This window comes from Macrotis lagotis, chromosome 2, assembly GCF_037893015.1.
Source record: "Macrotis lagotis isolate mMagLag1 chromosome 2, bilby.v1.9.chrom.fasta, whole genome shotgun sequence".
NCBI classification, from domain to species: domain Eukaryota; kingdom Metazoa; phylum Chordata; class Mammalia; order Peramelemorphia; family Peramelidae; genus Macrotis; species Macrotis lagotis.
Window position 1 is genome coordinate 168134519 of NC_133659.1, and position 14336 is coordinate 168148854.

Sequence of the window (14336 nt, forward strand, 5' to 3'; positions counted from 1 at the left end):
AATTATAAAACACTTCTCACACAAATTAAATCAGATTTAAATAACTGGGCAAATATTAACTGCTCATGGATAGGTAGAGCTAATATAATGAAAATGACAGCTCTACCAAAACTAAACTACCTGTTTAGGCCTACCAATCAAAATTCCAAAAAGATTACTGTAATGAGTTAGAAAAAATTGTAAGTATGGAGAAATAAAAAGTGAAGAATTTCTAGAAATTTAATGAAAAAAGGGCAAAAGAAGGGGACTTAGCCCCCACTTGATCTAAAATTATATTATAAAGCATCAGTCATCAGAACTGTTTGGTATTGGCTAAGAAATAGAGTGGTGGACTAGTGGAATAGATTAGGTGCAATAGCAGGAAATGATTATAGTAATCTGCTGTTTGATAAACCCAAAGAGTCCAGCTATTGGGATAAAAACTCTCTTTGATAAACACTGCTGGGAAAATTAGAAGTTATTATGGAGGGGAGGCTAGGTGGCATAGTGCACAAAGCACCGGCCTTGGAGTCAGGAGTACCTGGGTTCAAATCCGGTCGCATACACTTAATAATTACCTAGCTGTGTGGCCTTGGGCAAGCCGTTTAACTCCATTCGCCTTGCAAAAACCTTAAAAAAAAAAAGTTAGTATGGAAGAAACTTAGATTACTTAGATTAGACCAACACCTTACACCCTTTACCAAGAAAAGATCCAAATGGTTACAGGATTTAGACATAAAAAACAATACTATAAGCAAATTAGAAGATCAAGGACTAGTTTACCTGTCAGATCTATGGGAAGGGGAACAGTTTATGACAAGGAAGAGATGTAGAACATTATCAAAAACAAACTAGATGATTTCTATTACATTAAATTAAAAAGCTTTTGCACAGATAAAACCACTGTAACCAAGATCAAAAGAAATATAGTAAATTGGGAAAGAATCTTTACAACTAATGATTCTGACAAAGGATTCATTTCTAAAATATACAGAGAACTGAGTCATATTTAAAAAAAAAGCCATTCCCCAATTGACAAATGGTCAAAGGATATGCAAAGGCAATTTACAGATGAGGAGATCAAAGCAATCCATAGCCATATGAAAAATTGTTCTAAATCATGAATTATTAGAGAAATGCCAATTAAAGTATCTCTGAGGTACCACCTCACACCTCTCAGACTGGCCAATATGACCAAAAAGGACAATAATCATTCTTGGAAGGGTTGTGGGAAATCTGGGACACTATCACACTGTTGGTGGAACTGTGAACTCATCCAGCCTTTCTGGAGAACAATTAGGAACTATGCCCAAAGGGCAACAAAAAATGAGCATACCCTTTGATCCAGCAATACCACTACTGGGTCTATACCCTGAAGAGATGATGAAAAAGGGTAAAAACATCACTTGTACAAAAATATTCATAGCAGCCCTGTTTGTGGTGGCAAAGAATTGGAAATTGTATAAATGTCCTTCAATTGGGGAATGGCTTAGCAAACTGTGGTATATGTATGTCATGGAACATTATTATTCTATTGGAAACCAGGAGGGATGGGAATTCAGTTGGAGGGATTTGTATGAACTGATGCTGAGTGAGATGAGCAGGAGCAGAACAACACTGTACACCCTAACAGCAACATGGGAGTGTTGTTCAACCTTGATGGACTTGCTCATTCCATCAGTGCAACAATCCGGAACAATTTTGGGCTGTCTACAATGGAGAATACCATCTGTATCCAGAGAAAGAGCCATGGAGTTTGAACAAAGTTCAAGGACTATTCCCTTTAATTTAGAAAAAAAAATCTGGTATCTTATTGTCTGATCTTGTTATCTCATACTTTTTGTTTCTTCCTTAAGGATATGATTTCTCTCTCATCACACTCAGTTTGGATCAATGTACAACATGGAAACAAAGTAAAGACTGACAGATTGCTTTCTGTGGGGGTGGGGGGGGAGGGAAGTAAGATTGGGAGAAAATTGTAACATTCAAATAAAATCTTCGATAAAGAAAAAAGACTCATGGTTATACCAGGGCCTGGTAGATTCTGTAAATACCTGTAAATGTCAGGATTTTCTGAGCTCTGATGTATCTTTCTATAGGATTTATACATCTTTACCATATTATTTCCTAATTACTCATTTTAGGAATGAATCTCTACCTTTGAATACTTTATTTCAGTTGTTTTTTTTCTTTTGGAAAGATCATAGGGTTTTACAGGGATGGGCATGATCAAATGTCTGAAGGATAACCTGAACAGGGCTGTGGCGCATGGGTATTCTCCATTGCTGTATAGTTTGAGTGTGGAGCTAAGAGTTTTCCAGATTCTCTCTTTTTTTTTTTAAATATTTTTATTTTTAGGTTTTTGCAAGGCAATGGGGTTAAGTGGCTTGCCCAAGGCCACACAACTAGGTAATTATTAAGTGTCTATGTCTGGATTTGAATTCAGGTACTCCTGCCTCCAGGGCCAGTGCTCTATCCATTGTGCCACCCAGCTGCACCTCTTTTTTTTAAAGAAAGATTTTATTTATTTTGAGTTTTACAATTTTCCCCCTAATCTTGCTTCCCTTCCCCCACCCCCACAGAATGCAGTCTGTTAGTCTTTACATTGTTTCCATGATATACAATGATCTAAGTTGAATGTGATGAGACAGAAATCATACCCTTAAGGAAAAAAAATACCACATAAGAGATAGCAAAATTACGTAATAAGATAATGGTTTTTAAAAATTAAAGTCTTTGGTCTTTGTTTAAGACTCCACAGTTCTTTCTCTGGATACAGTTGGTAATTCTCCATCATAGATATCCCAGAATTGTCCCTGATTGTTGCACTGATGGAATGAGCCCGTCCATTAAGGTTGATCATCACCCCCATGTTGCTGTTAGGGTGTGTACAGTGTTTTTCTGGTTCTGCTCATATTACTCAGCATCAGCTCATGCAAATCCTTCCAGGCTTTCCTGAATTCCCGTCCCTCCTGGTTTCTAATAGAACAATAGTGTTCCATGACATACATATACCACAGTTTATTGGCCATTCCCCAATTGAAAGACATTCACTTAATTTCCATTTCTTTGGCAACAGAAACAGGGCTGCTGTGAATATTTTTGTATAGGTGATGTTTTTAACCCTTTTTTGTCATCTCTTTAGGGTATAGTCCCATTAGTGGTATTGCTGGATCAAAGGGTATGCACATTTTTGTTGCCCTTTGGGTGAAATTCCAAATTGTTCTCCAGAAAGTTTGTATGAGTTCACAGCTCCACCAACAATGTATCAGTGTCCCAGATTTCCCACATCCCTTTCAACATTGCAGATTCTCTCTTTTAAAAAGTAGAAAACACAGATGGTTTGAGTCTTCTGTGATGTATAAGCCTCCCCCAGATAATTAGGTTTCTCAAATATCCTATATGTGATAAAGGCATTTCATGCATATTTCAGAAATGTAGTAAGAATAATTTATTTTCATCTTTATCTAGGCCACATCAGAGAAAACTTGAAGAATGACTCAGATGACATAACTTATAGACAAGAGAAATAGCTTACAGGTGCTCAAAGGAGTAAAACAGAATTCTGTAACACAGTCTTCTACTTACCTTTCTAAAAGCCATTACTTCTGTTTTCCTGCTGTTATTCTCTTAATAGGACTTGATTATAGGGGAGAAGTTAGGAGGTAAAAGACAAGAAATGCCTGTCTCTTCACGGTGTAAATTTCATTACTGTGTTCCTGGTGCTCCTTTCTGCTGAGTCACCCCTAGATTCCAGGGTGCTGAATTCACTATTTTTGAGAGTTGCTGGTTGTTGGTAGAGTATTTGGAAAACTATGCATTTGTCTTCAGAAACAACATGTAATACTTCTTTGAGATTATCTCTAATTTCTCCTGTGTGTATTTCTTTCTTGTCTGCATATAGTTTGCATGATAGTTTCCTATTGTAAGACTGTGAGCTTCTTGAGGGCAGGGATTGTTTTTGCCTTACTTTGTATCTTCAAAACTTAGCACAATGTCTGACACATAGTAGGGGACTTTATAAATGCTTGAACCTCAATTCTTATGTAACAATATTAAACCTCTATAAAGTTAGTGCTTTTCTCTTTAGAAAAGTCATTGTTAGAAGAACTAATACCACCTCTATAATTATGACTTAACCCTCCAGGAATTTAAGGGAGGGAGATTTAGTTTTTCCTGGGAAATATTACAATACGTGTTTCACTAACATTTTAAAGTAACACTTGCCTGGCCACTAAATTGACTTCTTAGCTGACTGACTGACCCATAATAATTCTTCTTATAATCTTGGTCCCTTCAGGGGACAAGATGTTGGTGGGTTTTTTGCTTATCTTTTTTCCTATCATTGACTTTCTTTTTTTTTCTTTTTTCCTCCACTGTCATCCCTTCACTTTTCTCAGGTTCTCATTGCCAACAATGGGATTGCTGCAGTGAAATGCATGAGATCTATCCGTAGATGGTCTTACGAGATGTTCAGAAATGAACGAGCAATACGATTTGTGGTCATGGTGACACCTGAAGATCTTAAAGCGAATGCTGGTGAGTTATGTAAACGTCATTTAAACTAGTACCACTCTAGACTATGCATTGTTTGCTAAATTTTGGCTACAGGTAGGTGACAGACTAGTTTCCAAACCCAATGAGTTTCCCTTAAAACTATTGGTAATAGGGGCAGCTAGGTGGCACAGTAGATAGAGCACTGGCCCTGGAGTCAGGAATACCTGAGTTCAAATGTGGCCTCAGACACTTAATAATTACCTAGCTGTATGGCCTTGGGCAAGCCACTTAACCCCATTGCCTTGCAACCCCCCCCCAAAAAAAAAAAACTATTGAGAGTACTGATTTTTATCCCTCCTTTCTTTTTTGTTCCTATGATTTTATCAGTATTGGATGATTTTGAGTGTAGAAATTTCTACAGTGATGCTTTTTACATAGCCAGTGTGTATGTTTCACAGGCAAGAGTTGAACCTAGATATTTACTCTCAGGCTGGCCCTCCATCATTATGTAATGTTGCCTTTCTTTTTTCCTTTAAAAACTGGAATCAGAAATCTGGGAGGGGTTGTACTTCAAAATAAGATATTGTTCGCTCCTTTGATTTTAAACATTAACCTATTTGTCCTACTTCAGATTTCTGTGTTTGAAGTATAAGTAGATCGAAGTTTACCCAAAGATTTAATTTGGGCTTTAAGCTTTTTTCCCATTTAAGTGATAAGTATTTACTTTGTAGCTCACTTAGTTTCTGCTTTTAGTCCCTCACCTAGTGGCAGGTAGCAAATTCAGATGCACAATTCTGGGGCTCTTTGGGAGGAAAGTGCTGCCTAAGGTGTCTGAAAGTCCATGCTGAAGCTCTGTTAGATATCTTTCAGAAATTGGGGATTGAAATTCCCTTTAGTTGTCATAAACATTTTCCATCACCAGCTGTCTTTGGGTCCTGAGGGAATCCAACATTGGGATATTTTTGTTTACCTCTGAGGGAATCCAACATTGGGATATTTTTGTTTACCTCTGTTTCCAGCTGATTTTCTAAAATGATTTATCTTTTCTTTTTTGAATACACATCACAGCATTTGTGAGTCATAGGATCATAGATTTCAAAGTACCCTAGAGATCATTCCCTCATTTTATAGGTGAAATGAAGACTTTTGCTATAGTTGAGATATATGACCCAGTCTTTAACTTTCTTCCATTTAATACTTTGTATCTCTTCAAGTTTGTTAAGGTAGGGTACATGGAGACAAGTTTGACTTGAATATCTAACCCATCCAGCATGCTTTGTTCTATACTATTATTATTCTATTTAAATAGGGTAGAAGTCAAGGATTTTCCTAAGGAATGGCAGGGAGAGAACTTTTGACTGTGTTCTTGTGTGGGAAGAGGAAAAAGACCTTTAGATTAGAAGGTAGTTTCATTAATAGGCCCATTGTTTCCCTTAGACTTGACTATTTTTTTGTATCTATCTTCCATGCATCATGATAACCAACAAAACAGTTGGGGGTATAGCAATAGTAGAGTCTTTGCTGTGCCCCTGAGACATTTCTTGCACTAATGATAAAAGACATCTATTCTGGAAAAAGAGATGAAAGAATTCAACATTTCCTTCAAGAATGATCTGATTATTTACTTATTCTCTTTGGAGGGAAGTTTGCGCATTTTTAGAGATATTTATGAGAAATTTACTAATGCTTCTTGAGGGAAGTGTGTGAGTCCTCTTTAGGGTAGTTTTTAGTTTTTAGGGTGCCATTGGGTATAACTTTTTTTTTAAAGATTTTATTTATTTTGAATTTTACAATTTTTCCCCTGATCTTACTTCCCTCCCCCACCCCCCCACAGAAGGCAATTTGCCAATCTTCACATTGTTTCCATGGTACACATTGGTAAGAGAGAAATCATATCCTTAAGGAAGAAACAGAAAGTATAAGAGATAGCAAGATCAGACAATAAGATATCAGTTTTTTTTTTCCTAAATTAAAGTTAACAGTCCTTGGTCTTTGTTCAAACTCCACAGTTCTTTTCCTGAATACAGATGGTATTCTCCATTGCAGACAGCCCCAAATTGTCCCTGATTGTTGGCACTGATGGAATGAGCAAGTCCATCAAGGTTGAGCATCGCCCCCATGTTGCTGTTAGGATGTACAGTATTTTTCTGGTTCTCCTCATCTCACTCAGCATCAGTTCATGCAAATCCTTCCAGGCTTCCCTGAATTCCCATCCCTCCTGGTTTCTAATAGACCAATAGTGTTCCATGACATACATATACCACAGTTTGCTAAGCCATTCCCCAGTTGAATTACATTTACTTGATTTCCAATTCTTTGGCACCAGAAACAGGGCTGCTATGAATATTTTTGTACAAGTGATGTTTTTTGGGTATAACTTCTAAGGGAGTTATAAGGACAGAGACTAAATTAGAATGGTAAGAGATCAGTAGTGGGACATCAGTTTTGTCTGCCTTGAAGCCCTGATCTCCCTTCTCCCTCTTAAGGTCAACTGCAGCCTTAGTAGGGGAGTAACTCAAATTGTAAAGTCCCAGATGTCATTTGGTAGTGGAGGTATCAGTAATACATGCTAGATGAACTCCAGGCTTTAGGTATGCATATAGAAATGATACAAGTTATCTTCTATTAATCAACTGGGCACTTTTTTACACATACACAGTATACACACATGTACATTTGTATATATGTATATACACATGTATATGGAGAGAAAGAAATTCATTTATGTGTTTATATGTATAAACCTATTTCTTTTCCAAATTTTGCTATTTTGTTATTTTTGCTGAGAGCATCACCATCCTTTCAGTCACCTGGGTTCACATAATCAGAATCATCCTTAATTCTTCTCTATTCCTCACATCTAGCCATTTACCAAATTGTGATTACTGTGCCTCCACAATATATCTCACATTCATCTCCTTTCCATTCACACAGCTACCATTCTTAGTCTAGCTTTGAGCACTGGAGTACATGAAGCCTTCCTCTTGAAGAATTTTTTTTTTCCTTTAAGATGCCATTGAGGGGCAGCTAGATGGTGTAGTGGATAAAGCACTGGCCTTGGGGTCAGGAGTACCTGGGTTCAAATGTGGTCTCAGACACTTAATAATTACCTAGCTGTGTGGCCTTGGGTAAGCCATTTTACCCCATTTGCCTTGAAAAAACATAAAAAAAAAGGATGCCGTTGAAGCACTCTTTGTATATATTTATATTTATTAATTTTACATATATGTTGTATATATTTTTAAATATGTGTTTCCTCCATTAGGAGACAAGTTCATTACAGGTAAAGTTATTTTCATGCTTTGTACTTATATCTCCATTTCCTAGCACAGTGCCTGACATATAGTTAAATGCTTTGTTTTTTCCCCCCACTTTTTTTTAATTTTTTTTTTGTAAGGCAATGGGGTTAAGTGGCTTGCCCAAGGCCACACAGCTAGGTAATTATTAAGTGTCTGAGGCTGGTTTTGAACTCAGGTACTCCTGACTCCAGGGCTGGTTTTCTATCTATCTCACATAGTTAATGCTTAATAACTACTCATTGATTGATTAATGGAAAAGCCTCCAACTTGGAATCCTAACTTCTAATCTCTTTTTTCCAAAACTTCTTCCACATAATTAAGAAGAACCTATATTTTTCTTCTCCTCACTGCCCCCCACTGAAAAAGAGAAAGAAAAATCTTATAATAAATATGTATAATCAAAGAAAACATTTCCATATTGTCCATGCTGAAAAAACACATGTTTCATCTACATCTTGTGTCCATCAGCACTCTGACAGCAGGGAGGGTAGATAGCATGCTTCATTATGAGTCCTTTGGTGTCATGGTTGATTATTATATTAATCAAAATAGTTAATTAAGTCTTCAAAGTAGTTGGTACTTACAGTGTTGTGATTGTATAGAATTGTTATTCTGTTTCTTCACATCTCTTTGTCAATATATCCAAGTCTTTCCAAGTTTCTTTGAAATCATTCCTTTGTTTCTTTAAACCCAACAATTATTCTATCACATTCATATGCTACCATTTGTTTGGTCATTCCCATGTTATATCTGCCAAAACACTCTCCTAAAACAGAAGCTTGGCTGTGTTACTCTCCTGCTGAAGGTAGAATAAAATGAAATCCTCACAGTCTACTCCTAGATTACCTGTTAGAGTCTAATCATACTACCTAATTTATCATTCCTTGAATCTGACATCCCATTTTATCCAGGATGCCTCCTCACATTGAGGATGCATCCTCCTTGGCTTCTCCTTTAAGCATTCCTCCTGTGCCATTATCTCCCATTTGAAACCTTTCCTGATCCTCTTAAATGTCAGAAAGCAATTTTATTTAATTTATCATTAAATTAAACCATTTTTATCTTTAGATATAGATTAGACTGATTGAAAGCAGAGGCTTTTTTTTTTTTGCCTTTATAAGCCTCAGCACTTTGTGTAGTATTTGGCACATAGTAGGTGCTTAGTAAATGATTGGTGATTGATTAACTTGGGGTGGAGAGAGAGAATGTCCAAACTATACTTCTAATTTGATTCTTAAGACAATTTCAAGTTATATTTATAGGAATATTAAATAAAGATATTTTGAAACATAGCCTGTGTTTGATTCAATCAATTTAATTTAAATTAAGTATGAAAAAATCTTAGTTAATGATTATGGATAAGAATTAAATTGAGGGGTGGCTAGGTTGCGCAGTGGATAGAACACCAGCCCTGGAGTCAGGAGTACCTGAGTTCAAATCTGACCTCAGACACTTAATAATTAATAATTATGTAGCTGTGTGGCCTTGGGCAAGCCACTTAACCCCATTTGCTTTGCAAAAACCTTAAAAAAAATTGACCTCACATTTGATTTTTTAAAAGAAATATATAAAATTTAGGTGTTTTTTATTTTAAGAGAATGTTCACATACTTTTATTTTATTTATTATTTATCATTAACTTTTTTAACTTTTTTGTACTTAAAGATTTTATTTTGAGTTTTACAATTTCCCCCCACTAATCTTACTTCCCTCCCCCATCCCCCACAGAAGGCAATTTGCCAGTCTTTACATTGTTTCCATGGTATACATTGATCCAAATTGAATGTGATGAGAGAGAAATCATATCCTTAAGGAAGAAACATAAGGTATAAGAGATAGCAAGATCAGACAATAAGATATAGTGTTTTTTTTCTAAATTAAAGTTAATAGTCCTTGGTCTTTGTTCAAGCTCCACAGTTCTTTATCTGGATACAGATGGTATTCTCCATTGCAGAGAGCCCCAAATTGTCCCTGGTTGTTGCACTGATGGAATGAACAAGTCCATCAAAGGTTGATCGTCACGCCTGTGTTGCTGTTAGGGTGTACAATGTTTTTCTGGTTCTGTTCATCTCACTCAGCATCAGTTCATGCAAATCCCTCCAGGCTTCCCTGAATTCCTGTCCCTCCTGGTTTCTAATAGAATAATAATGTTCCATGACATACATATACCACCGTTTGCTAAGCCATTCCCCAATTGAAGGACATTTACTTGATTTCCAATTCTTTGCCACCACGAACAGGGCTGCTATGAATATTTTTGTACAAGTGATGTTTTTACCCTTTTTCATCATCTCTTCAGGTTATAGACCCCCTAGTGGCATTGCTGGATCAAAGGGTATGCACATTTTTGTTGCCCTTTGGGCATATTTCCAGACTGATCTCCAGACAGCTCCACCAACAATGTATTAGTGTCCCAGATTTCCCACAACCCTTCCAAGAATGATTATTGTCCTTTCTGTTCATATTGGCCAGTCTGAGAGGTATGAGGTGGTACCTCAGAGATGCTTTAATTTGCATTTCTCCAATAAGTAATGATTTAGAGTATTTTTGTGGATCACATTCTTTATTATAAGTCCAACATAGAAGTTACTGTCATATTTTTCCTCAGTTGCTGTTGCTGATTGTAATTCCCTCCATCTATTCCTCCCCATTACCATTTATTATATTTTCTCTCTCCTTTCACTCTGTCCCTCTTAAAACATGTGATATGAGACAGCTGAGTGGTGCAGTGGACAGAGCACTGGTCCTGTGACCAAGAGGCCCCAAGCCCACCTCCCATCCCAGAGACCCAGCAACCACCCAGCCCTTTGGTCCTGGATAGGCTACACAATCCCAGCACTTTGCAAAAAAAAGTTAAAAAAGGAAACGTGTTATATCTGACTATCCTCTCCTATAATCTACCCTCTCCTCTATCACCCCCATCCACTCCCTTCTCCCTCTCTCCCTTCTTCCTTTTTCCTCCTATACCCTTTTGAGTGTGTATGCTGTTTCCTCTATGAGTCATTTCTGATGAGAATGAAGGTTCCCTCATTCCCCTTCGCCTTCTCCCCTTCTATACCATTGCAAAAGGTTCATGAAATAACTTTTATATGAACTATCTTAGCCTATTCCACCTCTCCTTTCTCTTAGTGCCAGTATATTTCCCTTTCACCCATTTCAATCCATTTTTACAACATATTAAATCTTCAAATTCAGCTCTCTTCTGTGCTTTATCTGTAAAAGCTCCTTCTACCTGCTCTATTAAATGAGAAGGTTCAAATGAGTGTTATCAGTATCATCTTTTCATGTAGGAATACATGCAGTTCATCATCATTAAGTCCTTCATAATTTACCCTTCTCCACTCTTTGTGCTTCACCTGAGCCCTGTACTTGAAGGTCAAACTTTCTGTTCAGCTCTAGTCATTTCAACAAAAACATTTTAATTTCCTGTGTTTCATTGAAAGTCCATCTTTTCCCCTGGAAGAGGATGTTCAGTTTCCTGGATAGTTGATTCTCGATTGCATTCCAAGCTCTTTTGACTTATGGAATATTATATTCCAAGCCCTATAAGCCCTTAATGTACTTGCTGCTAAGTCCTGTGTGATCCTGACTGCAGCTCCATATTTGAATTGTGTCCTTCTGGCTGCTTGTAATATTTTCTGTTGGAGTTGGGAGTTCTGGAACTTGGCTATAGTATTCCTGGGAATTTTTTTTTGGGGGGGGGGTCTCTTTCTGGGGGAGATTGGTGAATTCCCTCAATTTCTATTTTACTCTCTGCTTCTAGGATATCAGGGCAATTTTCTGAATATCAGGGCAATTTTCCTGTGGGAATTCTTTAAACATGAGATCAAGGCTCTTTTCCTGATCATGACTTTCAGGTATCCCAGTTATTTTTAAATTTTCTTTTTTGAATCTGTTTTCCAGATGAGTTGTTTTTTCAATGAAATATTTCACATTTTCTTCTAATTTTTCATTCTTTTGTTGTTGAACTATTGTTTCTTGACCTTGCAAAGTCATCAGCTTCTTTTAGCTACATTTTATATCTGAAGGATTTGTTTTTCTCAGAGAGCTTTCTTATTTCCTTTTCTATCTGGCCAATTCTGCTTTTTTAAAGCATTCTTTTCCTTAATAATTTTCTGAATGGTTTTATCTATTTGACCTAAGCTGGTTTTTAACATGTTAGTGTCTTCAACATTTTTTAGGATATTCTTGTGTAAGCTGCTGACTTTTTCATATTTTTCCTGCATCTCTCTCATTTCTTTTTCTCAATTTTTCTTCTAGCTTCCTTACTTGGTTTTCAAAATCTTTTTTGAGCTGTCATAGCCTGAGCTCAACTTCTGTGATTCTTGGAGTCTTTTTATGTAGAAACTTGGACTTTCTCATCTTTAGATTGAGTATTTTGTTCCTCCCTGGGACCACAGTAATTGTCTATGGTCAGGTTCCTTTTTTCTTTTTTCCTGTGTACTCATTTCCTCAGTCTGTGTCTGGTTTGGGGGTGCTTCCTGAGCTTTTGAATATTATTGGGACACCCCCACAAGGACCTCAGTTTGTGAGGCTCTGACTGCTCTCCTGGTCTGTGAATGACCACCAGCTCACCCCTCTGCCATGGGGCTGTGAGGTGGTGGTGGTGTGTTCCTCCTTTACGGGGGGCCTAGACTGTGACCAGGGTCTGAATGTGGTCAGAGCCTCAGAGTCCTGTTCCAGGAACAGAGGACAGACCTTGGCAGTCTCCCTCCATTCCCTTACCTTTGGTGGGCACAGTTGCCTGCAGGCTCCTGTTTGCCAGCTCCATGGGCCTGCTTCTGTTCCCTGGATCTGCGCTGCCCCTACTGCACTGAATGCTATGACTTCACTGAGGGCCTGGGCTTTTTACTCCTCTGGCAGAGGTCTACCAAGTTGTGTTTGGTGCTCCCTGGGGGCAGGTCAGGAAACTGCTTCTGCTGCTGGGAGCTGTGGATCCCAGGCACCCTGGGGCTGTTCCCCAGGAGGCTAAAGTTCCTTCCATTTGGTGTGGTCATCCCTCCAACCCTGTGGAACAGAGTTTTTCCACTATTTTCCAGGTAAACTTGGGCTGGAGAATTGCCTCACTGGATCTTTCTGTGGGTTCTGACTCTTGAAAATACAGTCAAAGTCATAATTTTCAGGGTTTTGAATTATTTTGGAGAGAGCACCTAAGAAAGACTTTTCTTCTGCTGCCATCTTGGCTCTGCCCCCCTCCTTTGAATTATTTCATAAAATCTTTTAAAATTTATTTATATTCCTTATGCATCATTTTTAATGTTGGTATGGTTTTTATGGCTTTATCTGTGATATCATTGATGTAGTTCTCCTGTAAGCCTATAACAAAATTATCTTCAGCCATCAACCCACTGTTGAATGTTTAGATTTGTTTACAATTGTTTGTAATTGAAAATTATGCTGCTATAAATACTTTTGAGCAGCTAATTTTTTTTTCAAAATTTGTACTCTTAGGGTTTATTCTCAAAAATGGGCTTATTAGTTTAAGGAGCATGGTTATTTTTATGGCTTTTTTTTTGGTTTATTAACAGATCCCCCAAATATTCCAGCAATCCACATATATACTCCTATAATGTATCTGGCTACAATCCTGCTAGTGTTCACTTTTGTCCTTTCTAATTTTATCAACTTGATATGTGTGAAATACTTGCCTTCTTTTGAAGGAATAAGCAAACAATTTTAAGAAATATCTAACTCCTTAATTCCAAATTATGGCTACTTATGGTAGAAACACGGAAGGAAAGTGAAGAAGGGAGATTAAGAAGCGGGGAGGAAGATAAAGGCAAATCAAGAAGATTTGGAAAGAATGCAGCCCTCCACATGACTTGGCCTTCTTTTTTTCAGACCTTTGTATGCTCTTGTTCTTCTATTCTTTTTTTTTTTTTGCAAGGCAATGGCATTAAGTGGCTTGCCCAAGGCCACACAGCTAGGTAATTATTAAGTGTCTGAGGCTGGATTTGAATTCAGGTACTCCTGACTCCAGGGCAGGTGCTGTATCCACTGTGTTACCTAGCTGCTCCGCTCTTCTATCCTTCATAGTAATTACCCTAAAATTGTACCCAGTCCAGGCTCTGTGAATCTTTTCTTTTTTTCCCCTTTCCTTTTCCTTTCCTTTCCTTTCCTTTCCTTTCCTTTCCTTTCCTTTCCTTTCCTTTCCTTTCCTTTCCTTTCCTTTCCTTTCCTTTCCTTTCCTTTCCTTTCCTTTCCTTTCCTTTTCCTTTTCCTTTCCTTTTCCTTTTCCTTTTCCTTTTCCTTTTCCTTTTCCTTTTCCTTTTCCTTTTCCTTTTCCTTTTCCTTTCCTTTCCTTTTCCTTTCCTTTCCTTTTTTTCTGTGATCCTTTTCCTAGAAACTTGCATTCCCCATATTTTTGACACTAATAAACACTTAGTGCTTATTCAGCTACTGTTTGCTAATAATCCTTACTTATCCCCCTCTAAAGAACTTGCTATTTCAGAGTTTAGTTTTCCCTATTCTTTTTTTTTTTTAAGGCTTTTGCAAGGCAAATGGAATTAAGTGGCTTGCCCAAGGCCACACAGATAGGTAATTATTAAATGTCTGAGGCTGG

At 37.5% G+C, this 14336-nt stretch overlaps 1 protein-coding gene across 11 annotated transcripts in view; it reads left to right on the forward strand.

Moving 5' to 3' along the window:
• ACACA (acetyl-CoA carboxylase alpha) overlaps positions 1-14336 on the forward strand; it is a 277310-nt gene that overhangs the window by 51988 nt on the left and 210986 nt on the right. For all 11 annotated transcript variants that reach the window (XM_074223508.1, XM_074223498.1, XM_074223501.1 and 8 more), the window contains one exon: positions 4380-4518. In XM_074223508.1, the coding sequence (XP_074079609.1) occupies positions 4380-4518 (139 nt within the window). The remainder of the gene's footprint in view (positions 1-4379; positions 4519-14336) is intronic.